The 22,746-nt window shown below is 33.1% G+C and overlaps 1 protein-coding gene across 4 annotated transcripts in view; it reads left to right on the forward strand.

Moving 5' to 3' along the window:
- Positions 1 to 22,746, forward strand: part of MIPOL1 (mirror-image polydactyly 1) — a 251,386-nt gene that overhangs the window by 90,133 nt on the left and 138,507 nt on the right. For all 4 annotated transcript variants that reach the window (XM_031453612.2, XM_031453615.2, XM_031453613.2 and 1 more), the window contains 2 exons: positions 965 to 998; positions 1,258 to 1,428. In XM_031453612.2, coding sequence (XP_031309472.1) covers positions 965 to 998; positions 1,258 to 1,428 — 205 coding nt within the window. The remainder of the gene's footprint in view (positions 1 to 964; positions 999 to 1,257; positions 1,429 to 22,746) is intronic.

A 22,746-nucleotide genomic window follows, 5' to 3' on the forward strand; every position in this document is an offset into this window, starting at 1 on the left:
TATCTTTTCCTAGTATCCTTTTTGTGTGTGTGTTAAATGTTAAATCATAAGAACACAGATATGGGGGGGTAACTTGAGACAGGAATTTGGTTATCTAAACTTCTCAGTACAGTTTTTAAATAATTGAGATCATTTCTAAAATCTGTATCATTTCACTGGTATGCATTAAAAATTTTCATTTAATCTACCCAAATTAATGGTTACCTAAATTATATTATAGACACTTTATAAATATGTCGACATATTTAGAACGTTTCTTTACTTTTACTGCATTTCTTCAATTTACTAACATCAACAAGCATTTTAGTAAGCACTATGACTCGTAAGTCAAAATACATGTATAAGAGGAACCAATTTACCTTTTTTGTCTTTAAATTGAATAATTCTATCGATGTTACGAAAAAGAGAAAACAACATTAGTCATCTAGAAATGTGGCCCAATTTTAGTCAGCCTTTCTATATAGTGTATTTGTTTTAACAAACAGGTAGCAGCAGATTTTCAGGTCAAATTTAGTGGTAATTACTGTCACTGCTTTTGAGGGAACATAGTTAAACTTTGTAATAAAAATACTTGCCTTGTTTTATTTGTGATGATGTCCAAAAAAGAGAGGAAATACAGTTTCTGGTAAGAATTGAAAGTCCAGGAATAAATATAATGATGAGAATGAGTACTTCTATCACTGGGGAACTTTCTTCATCTAAGCACATATGAACAATTGATCCTTGTAGTCATATATAGCAGTAAACATTAATAACTTAACAGTCTGAAGTCAGTGCAGAAGATATGGAGCATTATTGAAAGATGGAGTCGAGCAGGTGGCACTTTAATATGTTCAGTGTCATGGTTGACTCCAAAGACTAGTCGAATGAAATTACTTGAGGTTCTAAAGATTTAAAAAGCGAACTCATTTTGCTGCACTAAGGAAATGCTACTGATCAGGCTTTCTGTGTCCCTTTTTCCTAGGCTAGAAAATATTAACCCTGAAGAAAATGACATGGTAAGCCATTCTCTGAGGAGATTTCTTGATGTCAGTCTTATATCTTAGAGGCTTAAGTTCAATTGAGTGGGTTTCAAGAACTAAGATGTGGGAAAAAGAAGAATTGACACACTAATAATGTACATCCTTGCTGCAATATGAAAATTCAATAACTTCACTCAGTCAATTTACAATTCACATGTGCCTATTAATTAAAACCCTATATTAAATAAAATATATTAAAACTTCATGTCTGACTAACATATAATGGTGTTGGTAGACATTACAGGAATTACTGAACAGAATAAACAATGCAGACACAGGGATAGCTATTCAGAAGAATGGAGCTGTAATTGTGGATAGAATCTACAGGACCAAGGAATGTAGAAAGAGAATAACTGCAGAAGAAATGAATGCAGTGATACAAGAACGAGATGCTGCTTTGTCTCAGGTAATTGCTTGTGTCTGTAAAAGCATACACTTATCATTTTCTCCTCTTTCTTTACCATTAAAAATGATTTTTACCCCACATATGCTTAATTCAAATTTGTTTTTAGTTTATAATTAATACCACAATGATTAGCTATTTTAAGATAATCACATATTTTGTTGCATCATTCTTCAAATATACGCATCCTCATTTCTTAATAAAACTGTTAGCTTGTTATAAAAATTTAGTTATATTCTTTAAAGTAATCACTTTTATATGAGACTTCTTACTTGAGTCACAGTTTTGTGAGGGCTGAGATTACATCTTTATTGCTATTTTATTCCCAGTGCCTAATTCAGTGCCTTTTAGTAAATACCGGTAAATGAATCCGATTATTAGTGTATTCCTTTCTGAACATTACTTACACTTTCCTGCTCCAACTGAAACCTGATTACCTCCCTGAGGATACTGCTTCCACTGCAGGCCTCTCAAGAAAGGAGTGATTGTATTCCCTCCCTCAGCATTTAGACCATTGGGCTTGGAGGCTTGCCCTTCATTCGTGTTTTTAGATCATTGTTCCTTTTTCCTCTTTAAACACCTCCAGCTTTGAAGCCCAAGCGTCAGATTGTATCACCCAGTAAACACTCCTGTTGCAGTCGTGTACACACTCCGCTGTCACTTCTGTCATTTATTAAAGATTTTAGGAGCTATCTCACTGTGTCTTCAGCCTACCCCTGTCATAATTCTTGGTGATTTAAATATCTCTGTAATGATACTTTCAATATCTTGGCCTCTCATCTCCTTGAATCTCTCTCCTCCAATTATTGTGTGCTCTATACTATTTCTGCCATCCACCCTATGGTCATACCCTATTCTTGATCATCACTAGTCTCAATTTCAAGCATCCCACTTGATGACCACCACTTATTATCTTCCCAGCTCACTTATTCTAGAACTCTAGCAAATTTTCAACTCTACTGGCACCCAGTAGTATTGATCTTAGCACCTCTTTTCCTAACCCTTAACCCCCTCCTGTCCTCACCTCTTTATCTAGGTGAGATTCCGTGGCTCACCATAATTATCACTCACTTGCATGTAATATAACCTCACTTTTCTTGGCCCTCTGATCCTTAGTCCTACTCACCTAGCAAAGCCTAGTCCTTATAAATTTAACTTTCTTCCTGTTCTACACCTTCACAGCATTATATGGCAGGAGAATATCACACAAATTTGCCTTAACTTCGTGACTAGTGTCTTCAGGTAGACCGTTGGTGTTGCCTGGTAACCTTCTTGCCTTTTGTTAGTCCATTTACTCTCCTCTCTAAAGGACTATGTTATATCTTTTCCTTTCTCCTCACACACCCAACCTCTCCTCCCCGATGGAGAAAAGAATTTCTGCTTGTCTCTACCAGCCTAGCTGCATTTTCACCCATATACTCTGCCTTTTCTACTTTATTTCTTTTTTATATGCTTCTGTTTAAGGACATCCTTTCTATTTCACATTAGTTTACATCTTTTCTTGTCTGCTTAAGGTTATCACTTAACCAGTTGTCCCTTTTCTCTCCTACTTCATAAAATGTTTCCTGTTCATTTCTATCACTATCTGATATTTTTTACTCTCTCCCAGGGAGGCTGGGTGGAAGTTTTGGTCTTTGTCTGCTTGTGGCTCACCCCTGTACCTTTGCTGAGTCTTCCCAAACTGAGAGCTGAGTAGTCACTGGGGCCCTACTCCTGGCAGATCCTGTATTCTAGTGTTTGTCTCCTCAGCATTGTAAGACTATGGAAAACTCCATTATTCTTTTCAGAGGTCTTAGGGCTTAGCTTTTTAACTTCCAAGTCCTGTACAGATTTGTGATTTAGCAAGTGATTTGAAATGGAAACAAGTCTCAAATATCCAATTTTGTCACTTCAGCCCCACATAACTGCCAAAAACTTAGATGATTTCTCTGTCCTCCAACAGGCACCTAATGTGTAGTCGAAGCCTGATTTCTCTGCCCATTGCCCATTCCTTGAATCTTTAAAACTCAGGGGGAAGAATGACAGCAGACTTCCAACCTAACTCTGTCCAGTTAACCTCTCTTCAGAATCTTAGCTGCTCAAGTCATTGTAAAGAAGCAGCCTTCTGAAGTCTTTAAAGAGATGATTTTTAAAATTTAATCTGGCTTTCCTTGCTCTTGGCTGGAGGATTATTCTGCCACAAATGATTCCATCCTATCTAGATGGGGAAATCTGACATTTATCTTCAGATTAGAATTGGGGAAATTTCAATGTAAGCTTTTAAAAAAGGCAACTGTTTTTATCATTTTGTGTCCTACCAAGTGTATTCAATCTTGGCTCATTCGATATATTGTTGAAGAGATAGCCAAAACTGTTTTATGTACTTGGGAATAATTATAAGTGTAAACTCAAACATTTGGTTTTTTTTTTAATTATTTATTTTGTTAAGTTAACCAAAAATAAACACTAGAGCATAATTAAATATTGACTGCCACCCATTCCCTCTTCCTCTCTTTCCTTTGCCTTTCATGCTATAAAAAGATAAAGAAAGGAATATTGGTAATTTTTACCAACATATCTTTATTTATAAATAGATATTATCTATCACAGCAATGTATTTATTATTGATCACTGTGTATATTATGTTTTATGAAGAAGCTGTTGTTTATTTTAATCACTGATTTGCATATTTGTCAAGCTCTCTGGCCCAGTAATATTCATTTTCATTTTATGTTATAATCTTTGTGAGCATTAACTTTCGAATTACTGTCTTGCAGTTCTTTCTTTGCAAGGGAGTAATTAGGTTTATTTGTTTGTTTGTTTATTTAATGGAAGTACCAGCAATTGAACCCAGAACCTAACATGCACTCTACCCCTGAGCTATACCCTCTCCCCACTGTCTTACAGTTCTGAAAGGAAACTTTTTTTGCCTTAATCTTTTAAAATAAAATGTTTATTTTGAAATATTTTTAGATTTATAGAAATGCTTCAAAAATAGCACAATACAAAATTCCCATAAACCTTTCACCTAGTTTTGGTTCTCATGAAGTTTGAAAAAAACTCATACTTGAAAAGAAAATAAATCATAACATTTAGAGTTTCAGTTTTCAAGAAAAGTAGGAAACATGCTTAACATTATTATAGTGACTGTAAATTTTTATTAATTTTTTCCCCTGCCAATTTGTTAATTTGTTCTCCTGTCTGTCATACAATTATTTGCCTGTGCATTTTTTTCCAGTCCATCTTGCTGAAATATATTGTTGATATTTGATCTATTCTAATAACTTTTCTTTTTTCTTATTATAAAAATTTTACTTTTTGAAACTATAGATAATTTTGAAAAGTACAGATAAGCAGGAAGGGAAAACAATCACACCCACAAATCCTTTGTCTTTTTTTTTCAATGCGTATTATATCATTATACTACTTGGTAATCTAACTTTTCACTTTGATTTTATATTTTGTCAAATATTCTTATATTTTTATAATTGGCTATATTAAGATTTATTGAACTCATCTGCTATTTGGAAGGGTATTTATGTTTTTTCTTTTCTTTTGCTATGGGGAACATTTTTGTAGCTAAATTTTTATGTACATCCATGTTTATTTCCTTAGGGAAAATTCCCAGAAGTGGAAATGCTGAATCAAAGAATATAAACATTTTAAATAAGTATATGTTTTCAAATTACCTTCTTAGAAAAATTGTACACAGAAGTGTTATTTGAGATTTCATTCAAGGGAGCTTTCAATGAATAAAATGCTAAGGAATTTAGGCTTTATTTTCTAGGCAGTGGGGTCTCCAGACACATTTTAGTTCTCTATATTACTATAGAAAGTATATTCTTGAGGAAGTTTTCTGGGCAGCACTGCATAAAGTGAATGCAGTAATGAAAGTAATATACATAGAAGGCTGAGGAAATAATTGAGAACCTAATATAATAGTTCAGACAAGAAATAATGAGCATCTAAACAGGAAGATAATACAGCAATAGATATGAAAGCTAAGCTATTTAAAAGCTATTTTAAAAAAACCACGTTAGGATATGTAACGTATAGTAAAAAGCACAAATTTTAAGTAAAAAACTTGATGAATTTTTACCTATGTATGTAGTCATGTAAGCAGCACCCAGAAGCAGAAATCTGGAGGGCTCCTCCCTGTCTCTTCCTAGCCAGAATTCCTTACCAAGAATAATCACTACTTTTACTTCTAAAACCATAGGTTATTTTGCATGTTTCTAAACTTCATATAAAAGGAATCATTTTATGTGCTCTTTTGTGTTTGACTGTTCAGGCAGTATTATTTATTGCCAGTATGTTAGTGTATATTGTAATGATTATCCGTGATTTATCGTTTTCATTGTTCCATTGTATGAAAATAGCAGGTATTAGAAATTTAGATTGTCTATTTTTGATTTCTTGTGAATGAAATACTATGGGTGTTCTTTACATGTCTTTTGGTGGTCATAAGCCATTCACTGCTTTTGGTACATACACAGGTATATACACAAGAAAAGAATAGCTATCATAGACTCAGCTTTAGCAGGCAATACTAAACTTTTTTCCAGACTTGTACCAGTTTACACCACTAATGTAAGAGCTGCACTAGTGTGAGAGGTAACATTTGATATCATTATTTATTTTAATTTCTATCATTTTAATGGATATGTGTCATATTTCATTAGGCTTTAATTTGTGTTTCCTTAATCAGTAATGATGTTGAGCACCTTCTCATGTATCTGTGTTGGCCATTTTGGTAACCTCCCTTGTGAAATGTCTGTTAGGCTTTTGTCTAATATTAAATTTATTTGCCTGGGAGTTTTTTTGTTGTTGATTTATATATTTTGGATATAAATACTTATGTAGTCTGGGACTTGCATTTTTATACTCTTAATACTGTGTTTTGTTAATAAAAGTTCTTAATTTTAATGAAGTAAAATTTATCATTTTCCCCCTATGTTTAAGGCGTTTTGTGTTCTGTTTAAGAAACCCTTGCTTTCCTACAGTGATGAACACATTCTTCTATGCTCTCTTCTAGGAACTTGATTATTTTAGATTTCACGTTTAAGTCTTCATTGATTTCAAATTAATTTTGGTGTGATCAAGGTTCATCGTTTTCTTTATATGAATGTCCGGTTGACTAGACCCAGTATCATGTATTAAAAAGGTCATCTTATTTCCTCCCGCCACCCATGAATTGTAGTGTATCAGGTGCTGTATGTGTGTGGCTCTGTTTCTGGACTCTGTCCTGGTTCTATTGGTGTAATTTTCTAATGCTTTACTAATACTGTATTAGGTCTTAATTCCTACATTATAGTAAGCCTTGAGTTGTCATAATGTAAAGATCTAGTTTTGTGATTGTTCTTCAGTATTTCCTTAGCTATTCTTTGATCCTTTGTTAAGCTTGTTATTTCCCATAAAAATAATCTGCTAGTATTTTGATAGGGATTGCATAAACTTTAAAGATCAATTAGAGGAAGGTTAGCTTCATAGCAATATTGAGTCTTACAAACCATTGACCTTTTCATGAAAACTGTTAATTTTTCCTTATATATTGCTTTAGCTGCATCCCACAAGTTTTTGATATGTTGTATTTATATACCTTAAAATATTTGTTATTTTCTATATGTGATTTCTTATTTCATCCATGAATCATTTAGAGGTGTGTGCTTAGTACTTAAACCTTAGGAGATTGGACATTATCTTTCTGTCATTGAGTTAGAATTTAATTCTGTGGTGGCAAGAAAACGTAAGCTATATGCTATCAACCGTAGAAATCTGTTGATACTTTCCCATGGCCCTTTTTGTTAGATGACCTATGTACTCTAAAATATTGTCTATTCTGCAGTTGTTCAGTGTAGTGTTGTTCTATATGTATTATTTAGGCTAAGTAAGTTTATTATGTTTTTTCAATTCTTTATTCTTGCTTATTGTATCAGGTTCTGAGGAAGGTGTTTAAAGTATCAAATAATTATGATGAATTTTTCTTCCTTTAATTCTGTTAACTTTTGTCTTATTTACTTTGAAGCCATTTTGTTAGGTTCTTAAATCTTTAGGATTACTGTATCTTCCTATTCAATAGACTGTTTTATCATTATGAAATGATTCTTTTTATCTTTTTTATAATACTTCTTGCCTTGAATTCTGCTTAAGTATCTGAATGTCCTGACCTTTTTAATTCTTGCTTTCAACTTTTTTCCTCCAACATTTTCTTATGAAATATTTCCAACATATCGCAGGTTGTAAGAATTTTACAGTGAATATCTATTTACTCACCACCTGCTAAGCTTAATTTATTACCTTGTCTCTGTATTATCCATCCTTTCCTCTGTCCATCAATTCATCTCACTCAGTGCATTTCAGGTAAATCCAGACATCAGTACATTGGGCTCTAATTTCTTCAGCATAGCATATCATTAGCTAGAGTTAAATGTTTTTACAGTCTTTTCTTGTGATTTAAAATTTACAGACACCAAAAATGTACAAACACTAAGTGTTCATTTTCTAAGTTTTGACAAATGCATGCAGCTGTGTAACCACCACCACAATCAAGATACAGAACATTACTATCACTCCAGAAGTTTCCCTCATGCTCTTTTCAGCTAATCCATGCTCCCACCCTTCCCCACTAGCAATCACTAATCTGATGTCTTTACATCAATAATTAGTTTTACTTTTTCTAGAAAGTTATACTTGAGATCACAATATGTCTAAGATAATTACATTTTTTTGTGTCGTATATTTTTGTGTGGGTAAGAAATGTGTCTTTTCCTAAGCTTGCATCTGGCTACTAAATACTAAGGTTTTTTCTTAAGATTTTCTTTGTCTTTTTGAAGTAGGTCTAGGATTTCTATTTTTTCTTTCTCTGTACTAATTTCTGCAGGTTATGCTGTTAGAAATGATGACTGCATTTCAGCATATCACTCCTAAATCTCATAGTTTTGCCACCTTATGATACCAAACACTGAAATTATTTACCTAAAAATTAGTCTTCACCAGCATTGTAACTAATTCTTTTCAAAATCTAATAGACTATATTAAGTAGAAAATACCACTTTCTTCAATATGTTGTTATTCAGTATAATAGTAAACCTATCCTGATTTTCCAGAAGAAGTAGTGTTCTTCCAATAGCAAGTTGGGCAAGATTGCAAGGAGTGTGAATTTAAGCCATGAACTCATTATGAACACATTTGATACTTAGGAGAAGTCTTTAAATATTGGGGAACCTGTATTATAACATTTTGGTGTGAAAGCATCTTTACTCTAAAGACAGGACTTTATGAAGGGTTTTGTATCAGTTATAAATTTATAATTTATAAATCCCTAAATTTTATAGTAATATTGAGAACTGCTTGATAGTTTCATAAACTGCCATTTGAGCATAAAAATTCAAATTGTTATCGTTTTATTTCGTCAGTACATCTGTGATTTCATGCAGAAACTTTTCAGTTAACATTTTGGTGGGTTATATTTATGCTAAATTTTATCTTCAAAAACAAGTACATGCAACCAAATAGCTAGTAAAATTATTTGCCTTGCTTACACAAGTATTGCAGGAGGAACATAAAGATATGCAAATATATCATTCACCTCGAAGTATTTATATTTAGTCTAAAGTATCAGGACACTTTAAAATAAAACTGGTATGTTTTACATCAAGGCCTCTACTCTTTTGAAAATGACTCTGTGGCTGTGCTTGTACATTTGCCTACAGGTTGGCTTGATTAATTGCTACTTGACTCATCTATCATAATACCAAGCGCAGGGATCACAAAAGATCAGATTCCCAAACCACCTTCCAGGATTAATTTAAATATCTAAGATTGATACTTCGAAATGATTCAGGGGAAGATGGTTTTTATTGTTACTAATGGCCTGTTTTCAGTATAATAATCCCTTGAAAAAAATTCCAAAGTTATGTATTAACTCATCATTAATATTATTCAGCCCCTCATGGTAAAAAGTTGTAATAATCTTATAAGTAGGTAAAAGTATATAATAAAATATACTTTTAAATTATAATTTATCTGGAAACTTTCAGTGAATATATCTATAGATCATAAATGTATTAATAGAATTTCATGAGTGTTATTTTGGTTTAGTGAGCATTAAAAATTGAGTTTTTCACCATTAATATGTTCACTTTTTATGTATAATTTTTATTTCAGGTAAAATTTACATACACAAATGAAATACAGAAATATTAAATCAGCAGTCTGACAAGTTTTGAGAAATACTTACACCCACATGGCCACATTCCTACAAGGATATAGAACATTTCCGTAACCCAGGAAAGTCCCCTCATTTATTTCCCTTCCGTAACAGACATGCCTGCCCCATGCAAACAGCTTTTCTGTTTTTAACCACAGATTGATTTTGCTTATTCTAGAACTTCATACAGGTGGACTATACAGTGACAGCAGAATATTTGTGATATTCATCTATGTTGCTCTTTATATTAGTAGTTCTTTCCTTTTTGTTGAACAAGTAATTTTCATTTTGAATCATTTTCCTTAAGTTGAATAATGTATTTTAGCCTGCTTGCTTGCTTGCTTTTTCCCACTCTCCATTTCTTTCTGTTTCTCTTTCTTTCCTCTCTCTCTTCCTCTTTTCTAATATACATCTGCTATTGTTGAGTTCAGTTCTCATTTATATCTGTATTTCTCCCTCATTTTGTAAGAATATAGTCACTAGGTATAGATGGATGTGGTTTATAAGATGAATATATGGAGCCCTGAAGTTTCTCCTGTAATCTGTATTCCTCTTTACCCCACTGTATAGTAGTAACCCTGCTTCCCCTTGATAGTTAGGATTAGTCACCCCAGCGCATACAGTGACCTCCTTCCTTACATGCTGATTCAGAGGCATGGGGAGCCCTAAGCAGCTAGGGTTTTAACAACTTGAACTTCCAGTTTAATAGAATTTTTGTTGTATCACTAGGTGGAAGTTTTTCTCCCTTTGAAACTAAGACCTCTGGATTAGCAGAATCTCAGTTTGCAGAGATGGGAAACAAAAATTTTTCTGTTGGATCACTAGGGGTAATGGTGAATGAAGCCACCCCCCCATCACCACCCCATGATTCCTGGACCTGTGAATGTTGGCTGTGGATGAAAAAGCACCACATACTGGACTGCTTTAGAGCATATACATTCTCATGGAGAACCTTGTCTTAGCCCCACAAATTGCCGCACACCTGGCACTCTAACCAAGTCTTCAGAAATTCATCCCACTGTTTTATCAAGCCAACTTCATCATGATGATGGGGAACATGGTAAGATCAGTGTTCATGAGTTCATTGCCACATTTCATTTGCTGTGAAGTAAATTCCTTGATCAGAACAATGCTGTGTGGAATCTCATGGTGGTATATCAGGCATTCTGTAAGTTTGTAGATGGCTGTTTTTGCATAAGCATTGCATTCAGGGGAGGCAGATCCATATCCAGAGGAAGCGTTTATTCCAGTAAGAACAGTAAAGACAGTTTTAGTAAGAAAGTAAAAGGATAAAAGGTTGTGATCCAAGAATAGAGTTTCAGAGTTAAGGATTAAAGAGAACTAAAAACAAGATATTGGTTGGGGATATTGTTTGAAAGTAAATTTTATTAGAATAAATGGGGCAAGAAATTGTGAGGGTAGTGTTATATGGGTGATTCTTGCTTTTGTCAAGAATATTGACAATACAATTTTTTTAAATGTGAGAAAGTAACCTTGGTTGTCAGATCAAAGAGGTATAGATGAGTAGCAGGTTATCCAAATCTGTGCTTTCAAACTGTCAGTAGTGAAAGACCAGTTATTTTAAAAGTATTTTTCCAAGGTGTTATGGACCACTACTTTTATAACATAAAAATGACTTACAAAAAAATGAAATGAAAAAATATACAGACATGCATAATTCAAGCATTCATTTTTTAATTGATTCAACAGCCATAAAAATTGCTCTGTGAAAGTCCTATAAAATTTTTAATTGCTTCTTTTGAATTTTAATACCAGTTTCACAGTAGTATCAGTTTCGGACCACTACTAGCCCAAGGACCACACACTCTGAATGATTAACAGAAACTTCAAAAGTAAAAAGGTTGTTTAATGAAGAATTAGTGGACTGGAAATGGCAGTTGGAAACCAAGAAAAATATATGGCCTTTTTTCCTTTCTCTGAAGTAACAGTGTATGAAAGAAGGAGTACGCTCTACTAGAGAGGGTTCAGACAGAAATGTCACTGGAAGTGAAGTGATTTTTTAATTGAGCTGAAGAATTTAAAGGATTAAGCTTAAGAACATGTGGAAGTATCTTGGCAATGAAAAAGTACTTCCAAAGGCCATGGACATCAAAAGTACAAGAAGGTTAAGTAAGAGAAAGAGCTAAACCAGGAGAGAATTAGAGTTTTAGTTGACTTCAGGGAGTTGAATATAATATAGACTGTTTTTCACTGAGGTTGTTCTTAAGTTAATCACTTCTAAATGGTTTGGATGGTGTTCCTGGCCTTGCATGTGTATATCAGTAAAGCAATTTCTAGAACATTTAAATATTTTTTTAAAATAGGTATAAATGATTGAATTCATTGTAAAACCAGGAAGTGTCCTGAGAAATGACCCAAGTTTCCAAAGTGTTTGTAACAGTAGTCAGTAAGTCAGTCCACAAGCATTTACTGATTTCCTGAGGAGAACACTAGTTATATTTATGTAATCAAAGATAATTTGAGTTTTATCTCTCACAAAGAATGACTTTTCAACTTGTTGATAACTTTGATTTATCAAACAATATTTTAGTTTTTTTCCTGTTGTAATCTTAGAAGTTGGAGTGACTTCTGTTAGGATTTAACAGTGTTTGGGCAACACACGTTATACAACAAGAAAATTAAGAATAAGCACTTGAGTAATTGACAGCTCTATTGAGATTACAACATTTATAATAGCAAACAAACAAAGCTTGCAAACCAAGAAAAGGCATCTGTGATTCCAGTAATGCAATAACTGAAAAAGAACTTAATAAACTATTAAACTGTGGCTGTCATCCAGTGACTACTAATACTATTTCCTGAACTCTGCTTTGTGTTTTACAATAGTACACGAATCATCTCCTTTTGTGCAATAACTGCCAACTTAACATTTAGGTTATACTGTTGTTTGTTTATGGATTTTGAGAAAATCCATTGAAGTTTACTTAAGAACCAATTCATTACAATGGTATTATTTACTGAATTTTGTTTTTCTGACCATTAGCTAACTACAGGGTTCAGCATTATATGGTTATATCTGCACAGAAAGGATCACAGTACCACATCCTAGCAGTGGCATTAGGAAGAGAAGTAAAGTTACCGACTTAGAAATAAATGCCTTTGCAGCACTGAAGAGAATATAGAAATTGAATAAGCTAGATCACATTTCTTTTATGTAGTAATTTTATAATGATCTTTAGTTTAATTATTTCAGTTATAAAATATTGTTATATATTTTAATAATTTCTGGTTATTCCTGTTAAACTACAGAAATGCAATACTTTTCTGATACAATTTTTAACAAAACAACAATTCAAAATAGTTCTAGATATTTTATTATTGAAATTGAAGAAGAACTGTTATTAACTTTGAATTGTAACTTTTAATTTAACTACTAGAATTGTAATCGCAAATCTGTTTAAGATTTTAGGTGATTATCCTAAATGTCTGGAAACTACCAAACAAGTTTTCTTAAATTTCATATTTCTAATTCAACTTGATGTGTTAAGTAAGTGTAACTATGAATCCATATACATAATAAATATTGCTATAACTAATGATACATACATTACATTTGAGATATAATAGCTTCGGTGTTAGATTGTCATTTTCTTATTAGACCTGGAGGTTACACCAGCAGATTAAAATCCTGAGAAGCTCGTGGAAGGGATGCCTCTTTCCAGAATAGCAGAGACTACTGAAATCAAGGGACTGTGTGGCTTTTCTTTTTCTTCCTTCTTCATTTTTGTGACTACCCGTTTAGATTACTTCCTTGTATTCATCATCCTACCCTTCCCTTCTTTAACCCCTAGGGAACAATATACCATAATACACAGCCAGTTAGAATATACAGACAGAGAACTGGGATGCTACGGAAGAGAGATCAGAGAGGGGTAGATTAAATGGACAAGTGATAAGTTAGTTTTGGCCTACTCTTTTTTTCAGGGAAGTATTACTTGCATTTTTAATCTCTTTTAACTTCTTATGTTATTAGCAGTTTGAATGTTAGTAATCATTTCTAGATGTGTTCTAATTAAAACCAAGAAAAAGTGGTTTCATAACTCTCCACTTTGTTAGACTCAGTAATCACATTTGGTAGGTCAGCAGTCTCTAGTTAGTAGAAGCTAAGTAAATAAATAATACTATTACTAATTTACTTTTAATTTACTCATGATTTAGTAATTAATATCATTTACATATTATTGCAAAACTTGGGAAATTTCTACTAAGGAAGTGTTTAGAAATTTGTGTACATAAATTCATTTTCTGTTAACTATTCTAGAAAATCACAGGTATTAAAAAAAGATATATTGAAAGTTATAGAAAATTGGAAGGGAAAAAGTTTCGTTGTGTGTTAAGTCAGTTTGAAATAAATGAAAACATGCCATTCCAGTCAATTTCTTTACTGCAGGAATCTTTTCCTTAATAGGGAAAAATTGCTTTTGATCCCTTGAAAAGCAATAGAGTCATCTTGTTGTGGCAGTTGTTACCAATCTTGTTATCCCTCAAGAAATAATTTTAAAATTGGGGGAAATATGTGAAAAACAGGCTGTACAGGAATGCACAGAGGTGAGCTCAGTGATTTCCCTGGTATTATTCCTGGAGGCACTCCTGCTGACTCAGAAAGGTAGAACTCAGGCAGAGAAGTGGTCTTGCTGCACTGAAGAATTCAAGTCCAGATATTTGAAACATCTGAAACTTGCAGGAGATGATATTAGATGAGAGGAAACTATGCCCATATGTTTGGGGGGAGGCTGAAGGGGAAACACCAGATAGCTGTGTGGTAATTCACCTTCAGTCCTAGTCCAGGAATTTTGTAATTCATGCCCAGGGTTTGCATGCAAGTGGTTTAGAAGCATTGCCGCATTGCTCTGAGTTAAATGGAGAAGTTGGAGTTCTGGTATAACCAAAGAAGAGAGACATTACTGAGAACCTTGGGCATTCAGTTGATTCTTCCTTAGGTTAAGGACCAAGCCCGAATGCAGTGTTGTTTAATAGAACATTCTACAATAATGGAAATGTTTTCTGCATTGCTTGGTTTGGCTGCCATGAGCTATATGTTGTTCTTGAGCATTTGAAATGTGGCTAGTGCAAAAAAATTTTTTAATTTTAATTAATATACAGTTAAACTTTAATTGCCACATGTGCCTTCTGGCTACAGTATCAGAGCAGCTCTAGTTTGAGTCAGGTCCTAGGATTAAGTCCAAACTGGTGTAGACCTGCTCAAATAAGTTACAAAAATAAATCTGATAAGTGCAGAGGAATCCAGCAATAACTTAACTCACTGCTGAAGGAAGAAGTCACATTCTTCAAAGAAAGACAACATAATATAGGTACCTTAGAATGAACCACCCCCAATGACCAGCATATAATTAAAAATACTAGAAGCAGGAAAATGTGACACCCAGTCTAGAGAAAATTATAATCAATAGAAACAAATATTGAAATACCTCAATATGTTAGAAATGCAGAAAAGTACTTTGAAGAAGCCATTCTAAGTTTCTTCAAAGACTTAAAGGAAAGATTATCCCAATGAGTAAACTGACGGGGAGTATCAGCAAGGAAACTACAACCCTAGAAATCATGAAACTAAAATTTTAACATTTGATGTGAAAAATTCAGTCAACAAGCTTAATAGCAGTTTAAAGGTTGTGCAATAAAAGATTACTGAACTTGAAGGCAAATCAGTAGAATTTATCCAACTTGAAGAAGAGAGGAAAAATTGAAAATAAGAGTATATCCTCAGTGATCTGTGGTATAGTATCAAGCAGCCTAACAATGTTTGATTTCCAAATATTTAGGGATATTCTAGGTATTTTATTCTTGATTTGTCATTTAGCTCCCTTGCAAGCATAAATACACTCTCTGATTTCAATATTTTCAAATTTATTGTGACATATTTTAAGGTCCAGCATATGGTAATTTTTATTGTTCCATTGAGAAGAATGTGTATTCTACATTGGTTGATTGTTTTATAAATTTCATTTAGGCCAAAGTGAGTGAAAAGTCAGTGCTTGTACAATGTTAATGATTTTGTCTAGATTTTTTATCAGTTACAGAAAGAACCAGTTATGACTGCTAAATAGTGTAAAGGAATGAAAATAGAGCACTCGTACTACCTGATTTCAGGACTTACTCTAAAATTAGAGTCACATAAAGAGTAGGTTTAGTTTTATAAGAAACTGCCAAACTGTTTTCCAAAGTGCCTGTAGATTTTGAATTCCCACCAGCAATCAGTGAGGGTTCCTGTTGCCCTACATCCTTGCCAGCATTTGGTCTTTTCAAGGTTTTGAATTTTAGACATTTTAGCAGGTATGCAGTAGTATCTCACTGATTCAATAATCAAGACTTTGTGCATATACAAATCAATAGAACAGTATAGAGAGCCCTGAAATAGGTCTTATATATAATTCCTTAGTTTTTTAAAAATAGCTTCTTGAGATTGATATGCCAATTATACACTTAAAGTTACAATTCAGTATTTTTGTTGTATTCACAGAGTTATGCATTCTCACAATTTTAGAGTATTTTATCAGCCCAAAAGAAACCGTTTACCATTATTAGTCATTCCCATTCATTTCCCCAAAACACCCTTCCACCAGCCCTGGTAACTATTAATCTACTATCTGGCTCCATAGGTTTATCTTCTGGACATTTTATGTAATGGAATCATGCAATATATGGCCTTTTTTGAATAACTTCTTTCACTTTGTATAAGACATTTAAAGTTCATCCATGTGGTAGCATGTATTAGTAGTTTTATTGCTAATTCATCTTTTTTGAATTGCCAAAAATTAATGTAGATATACTATATTTTGTTTATTCACTTGTGAGTTGATGGACATTTAAGTTATTTCTACTTTGTATGTATTACAAGTAATTCTACTATGAACATTCATTTACAAGTGTTTGTGTGGACGTATATTTTCATTCTCTTGGGTATATACCTGGGAGTGGAGTTTCTGGATCATATAGCAACTCTGTATTGAACATTTTGATGATCATATTTGTCTTTTTTGTGACTGGCTTATTTCACTTACTTCACTTAGCATTATGTCCTCAATGCTGTGGAGTGTGTCAGAATTTCCTTCCTTTTTAAGATTCAGTAATATTCTATTCTGTGTATATGCCATGTTATGTCTATCTGTTCATCCATCAGTGAACACTTGGGTTGCTTCTACCTTTTAGCTATTGTGAATAATGCTCTGAACATAGTGTACAAATATATCTTGAGGTTCTGCTTTCAGTTCTTTTGTGTATATACCCACAAGTGGAATTGCTAGATCATTTGGTAACTCTGTTTTTAATTTTTTTTGGAGAAATTGCCATACTGTTCTCCATAGCGACCACATCATTTTACATTCGCACCAGCAGTGCACAAGGCTTCCGATTTTTCCATATACTTACTGACACTAGTTATTTTCTGTTTTTTTTGTTTATTTGCTTATTTTATAATAAACATCCTAAGAGGTGTGAGATAGTGTGGTTTTGATCTGTATTTGCATAATGATTAGTAAAGATGAATATCTTTTCATATGTTTATTGGCCATTTGTAAATCTTCTTTGGAAAATGTCTATTCAAGTTCTTTGCCTGCTTTTTAATAGTTTTTTTGTTTTTGGGTTATAGGAGTTCTTCATGTATTCTAGATATTAAACTCTAAGTAGATATATGATTTACAAATATTTTCATCTGTTCCATTGGATGCCGTTTCAATCTGTTGATTGTGTTCTTTGATGGACAAAAGTTCTTAATTTTGATGTGGTCCAAGGTATCTGTTTTGTCTTTTGTTGCCTGTGCCTTTGGTGTCATATCCAGGAAGTCAGTGCCAAATCCAATGTCATGAATTTTTCCCTTGTATTTTCTTCTTGGAGTTGTATAGTTGAATAGTTTTACCTCTTACATTTATTTACATTATTATTTTTGATCCATTTTGAGTTAATTTTTGTGTATGTTGTAATGTAGCAGTCCAGCTTCGTTATTTTGCATGTGGATATCCAGTTTTCCCAGCACCATTTCTTGAAAAGACTCTCCTTTCCTCCACTGAATGGTCTTGGCACCCTTGGGAAAAAATTTTGATTATATGTACAAGGGTTTATTTCTGGGCTTTCTAATATATTCCATTAGCCTCCATGCCTGTTTTTGTGCCAGTACCATACTCTTTGGTTATTGTAGCATTGTAATAAGTTTTGAAATCAGGTAGTGTGAAACTTCTATATTATTGTTTTATTTTCTTGGTGGATTAACCATTTTATAATATATGTCTTTATTTGTATTTTGTACCAAGTTTTAACAAAGTCTGTTTTACTTGATATTAACATAGCCACCCTGGCTCTCTTTAGACTACTATTTGCATGGAGTGTCTTTTTCCATTCTTTCACTTTCAACCTATACATGTCTTTAGATCTAAAGTTAGTCTTTTGTAGACAGCATGTATTTAGATTCTGTTTTTTTAATCTACTCTGCCAATCTGTGTCTTTTGATTCAGGAATTTAGTCTAGTTACATTTAAAGTAAGTACTAATAAAGAAGGACTTATTATTGGCATTGTGTTCATTGCCCTACTGCCTTCCTTTGTTTTCAGTTGTTTTTTTATAGTGCTGTGTTTTGATTCCCTTCTGATTTCCTTTTGTGTATATTCTCTAAATATATTCTGCGTGGTTACCATAACCACCTGTCTCAAACTGCTAACTTTAATCACATAAAAAACTGTACTCCTTTACAGCTCTACCTCTCCACTTTGTTACTGTTGTCACAGATTATATCTTTATATAATATATACTCATTAACATAGATCTGTTATTTTATGCTTTTGTCTCTAAATCTTATAAAAGAATAAAAAGTGGGATTATAAACCAACATGACAGTAATAAAGCCTTTTATATTTGTCTGTATTCTTACCTTTACTGGATAACTTTAATGTTTTCATATGGCTTTTAGCTACTGTCTAGTGTCCTTCAACCTAAAGGACTCCCTTTAGCATTTTTTTAGAGCAGGTTTAATGTTAATGGGCTGTCACTGGTTTTGTTTATCTGGGAATGTCTTAATTTTGCCCTCATTTTTTGTAGGATATTTTTGCCAGATATGGAATTCTCACTTGACAGAGTTTTTTGTTTGTTTGTTTGTTTCATTCAATAGTTTAAATACAGCCGGCAAGATTTCTCCTGAGAAATCCACCGACAGTTTTATTGAGGATTCCTTGTATATGAAGAGTTGCTTTACTCTTGCTGTTTCAAGATTCTCTGTCTTTGATTTTCAGCAGTTTGATTTAAATGTATCTCATTATGGATCTTTTTAGAATTATTATACTTAGTTGAGTTTAGTTGAGTTAGTTGAGTTTCTGGAATTTTATACCCTGTTTTCTCAAATTTGGGAAGGCTTCAACCATTTTCTGTAGATAAGCTCTTTTCTCTCTTCACTTTCTATGAATCCCACACTGTGTATACCAGTCCACTTGATAGAAGCATAAGTGTGTTAGGCTCTACTCAGTTTTCTTTATTATTTTTTCATTCTTGCTCCTCAGATTCAGTAATTTCAAATTCTCTTTGTTCAGGTTCACAGATTCTTTTTGCTTGTTTGAGTTTGTTGTTGAACCTTCCTCCTGACCCCCTCCCCAGTAAATTTTTCCATTCAGATATTGTGCTTTCCAGCCACAAATTTCTGTTAGATTCTTTTTAAAAATAGTTCTGTTACTTTGTTGATATCCTCATTTTGTTTGTATATCATTTTCCTGATACTGTTCAGTTTTCTGTTCATGCTCTCCTTTAGCTCATTGATTATACATAAGACAGTTGTTCACAGTCTTTGTCCAGTAAATTTGAGGCTTGCGTTTCTTTAGGGTTGGTTTCTGGGGATTTATTTTGTTTCTATGGATAAACCATGTTTCCCTGTTTCTTTGTAGGCCTTCTGATTTTTGTGTTGAAAATTGGTCAATGGAAATAATATCCACATCTCTCAATCTTTGTAGGCTGATTCCGAGCAGGAAAAGACTTTCACTCATCAGCCTAGTGTGATGGTTGAAAGTCTTCTTAGGCCTTTTCTGGAGCTGTGTCTTTCCTGGGCCTATGTGTGTGCTGTTTCCCCAGTTCTTTTGTGTTCTAGTCTGCTTTTAAATGTCTCAGTGTCTCTTAAGAGTCTCATACCTGCTTCTTCTTAAGGCCTTAGATGTCTACTGTCCTCTTCTGCTAATAGTCTCTTGACTCCATACACCACAGTTCTACGGTTCCCCCATAGCTCTCATCACTGCAGCATTCACTACTGCTTTCAGCAAACTCCAAATTAATAATGCAAACTATGCCATGTTCCCATCAGTACAAAAAGTCAGGAAAGACAGAAACAAGTACCTTGGGCAGCCCCTAGACAAGCCAGAATGTTGGAAACAAGTTCCTCTCTTTCGTTCCATCCAAGGGAGGAACTGAAAATTGGGCAGCCTCCTCCCAATTGACATCACTATGATGTGCCATGGAGACAGTGCAAGAAGGGCAAGTAAAAAATGCCACAAATTTTCCTACCAATTTGAGAGTGACAAATTGGTTGGAGAGCTAGGGCCTGGAGCTTATTAGCCTATCATCTTGCAGGCGTCATTCTTCTCATTGTGGCTTTGATCTACATTTCCCTAATGGCTAATGATGTTGACTGTCTTTTCTTGTGCTCTTTGGCCATTTGTATATGTTCTTTAGAGAAACGTCTATCCTGGCCCTTTGCCCATTATTTGGTTATGTTGTTATTCTTGTTTGTTACTGAGGAGTAAGAGTTCTTTATATATTAAAGATTCAAAGTTTTTTTTAAATTAGATATACCATTTGTGAAATAACTTTCCCATTATATGGGCAGTCTCTTCACTTCTTAATGATATCATATGCAACACAAAAGATTTTCTGTTTGATGAAGTCCCATTTATCTTTTTTCTTTTTCACTTGAAGGCTTATCCAGTATCACTTAAGATTTACTGCTATTTTTCCCTAAAGTTTTATTTCTTACATTTAGATCTATGATCAATTTTAAGTTAATTTTTCTACATGCCTTAAGAAAGCCATCTAATTTAATTCTTTTGCTTGTGACACTTCATTTTTGATCAAGGCATCAAGTCAGTCCATTGGGGAAAGGTATGCATTTACAGCAAATATTGGTGGAACATCTGGGTATCAGTATAGAACTAAAAGGAGCCCTAACTCTTCCTTCTTGCCATACTCTAATATAAAGTCAAGGTGGATTATAGACCTAAACGAGAAAGCTTATTTATACCTCAAAGATGTTGTAAGAAACCACAGGAAAATATCTTTAGTCCCTTGAGGTAGGAAGGATTTAAGGAAGGGCAAAAATAGCTCCAACCATAACCAAAAAAAATTGATAAATTTGACTTTAACAAGTGTTAATTAAAAAGTAATACTCATCAAAGACCAACTTTAAGAAAATGAAAAAAACCATAGCTGAGGAGAAATTACTTGTAATTCATGTATCTGACACAGAACTTACATTAAGTATATTTAGATAATTCCCACAAACTAATAATAAAAGGAAGCAACCCAAGACAAAAATGGACTGAAGCCTGGAAGAAAAATTTCACAAATGTCCAATGAACACATGAAAAGGTTATTATAATTTGTAAACAGAGAAACTCAGATTTAAATGTGATACCACATAACATGCACTGTGGCCTCTGAAATTAAAAAGACAGGAAATATTGGTGAGGATATGCAACAGCTGAAACTCTTCATTTAAAAGAAAACACTACCAATATTAATTTTTTTGTTTTATGTTCCTAAAAAGAACATTATGATTTTAGATACTGTGTTAGCCTGACGATATGCCATTAAAAGGTGAAAAATAATTGCCTGGGTGGTTTCCACAAATGTAGCATAAATTTTTTTGGGTGTGAATGAACTGAGTTAAATGTAGTCATACTATATGCTAACTAGTTCATATTCCATTCTGATCTTTATTGAGTATTTCTTTACATCAGATTTATGTATTACTTAAAAAATTATCTGTATCTTTATTTATTCAAAGTTCAGATTTTAAAATGTCACCATGGTTAACTTTTTCTGTTGTTCTAGCTATTTCGTTCTTTTTGCTATTTTCCTGTGTGTGCACTCTACATTTTATTGATCAACTGAATTATACTGCCTGAATTTGAATCCTACTTATTAGTTGTGTGACTTTAAAGAAGGTATTTTTTATTCTCTGCTTCTGCTTCCTTCTCTGCCAAATGGTATAATTATCTAACCTACAGAGTCCTCATGAAGATTGACTGATTTAATACATGTAAAGTGCGTAGAACAGGGCTTGGCACATAATAATTTCTCCTATAAGAGTTGATTGACTATCATTAATAATATGTGTTGACCTTTATTTTGAAATGGAGATGCAAACCATGATTTTTCAAATGAGTAGCTTTTTTATGAATTTAGCTAACTAATGAACAGCATTATAAAAATATTTTAACAGCATAGCATACTAAATAAATACCTATACAGGTATATATGTTGATACCTGTTTAAATAATTGTTGTGTTTACTAATAACCCTTTTTCTTTGTGATTTAAAATGTTTCTTTAATCTTAGTTGTTTAAAATGAGTATAAATTACAGTATTCATTATTAAGTCCTTTGTTATTTACTTTCATATGGTGTTTTTGAAATGTTATATGTAAGCATAATTAAGATAATATATATGTATAAATACATAGAAACATGTCATTGCCTGGCATGTTGCCTGCTAAGTCCTCGTATATTGCCTAGTGAATCCTCAATAAGTATTTACTTAATTATTTATATTTGTGTGTGTGTGTGTTTGTGCATGTGTCGGCTATAGCCTATGCATTTTCAGAGATTCACTCACATAATTATTGTTTTTCTTTTTTGATCTTCAGTATTTTTAAACCTCTGCGTATTGCATAAATTATTCATTTAACCAAGTTGTTGATATTTTGCCAGGGCTTTGAAGAAACAAGTTACCTTTTTGAGTTTGAAAACTCTTTATTCCAAGTTATTGTAATATTAGAAAAACACTCTAGTTACTATTTTTAAATCTAAAATGAAGTGATTTTTTTTAAAAACTTCTAAATGAAAAGGAATAAAAACTGTATATAATTTATTTATATAATCCTAAGTGTTTCCAAACATCTGCAGTTCAAAG

This window comes from Camelus dromedarius, chromosome 5, assembly GCF_036321535.1.
Source record: "Camelus dromedarius isolate mCamDro1 chromosome 5, mCamDro1.pat, whole genome shotgun sequence".
Taxonomy (NCBI): domain Eukaryota; kingdom Metazoa; phylum Chordata; class Mammalia; order Artiodactyla; family Camelidae; genus Camelus; species Camelus dromedarius.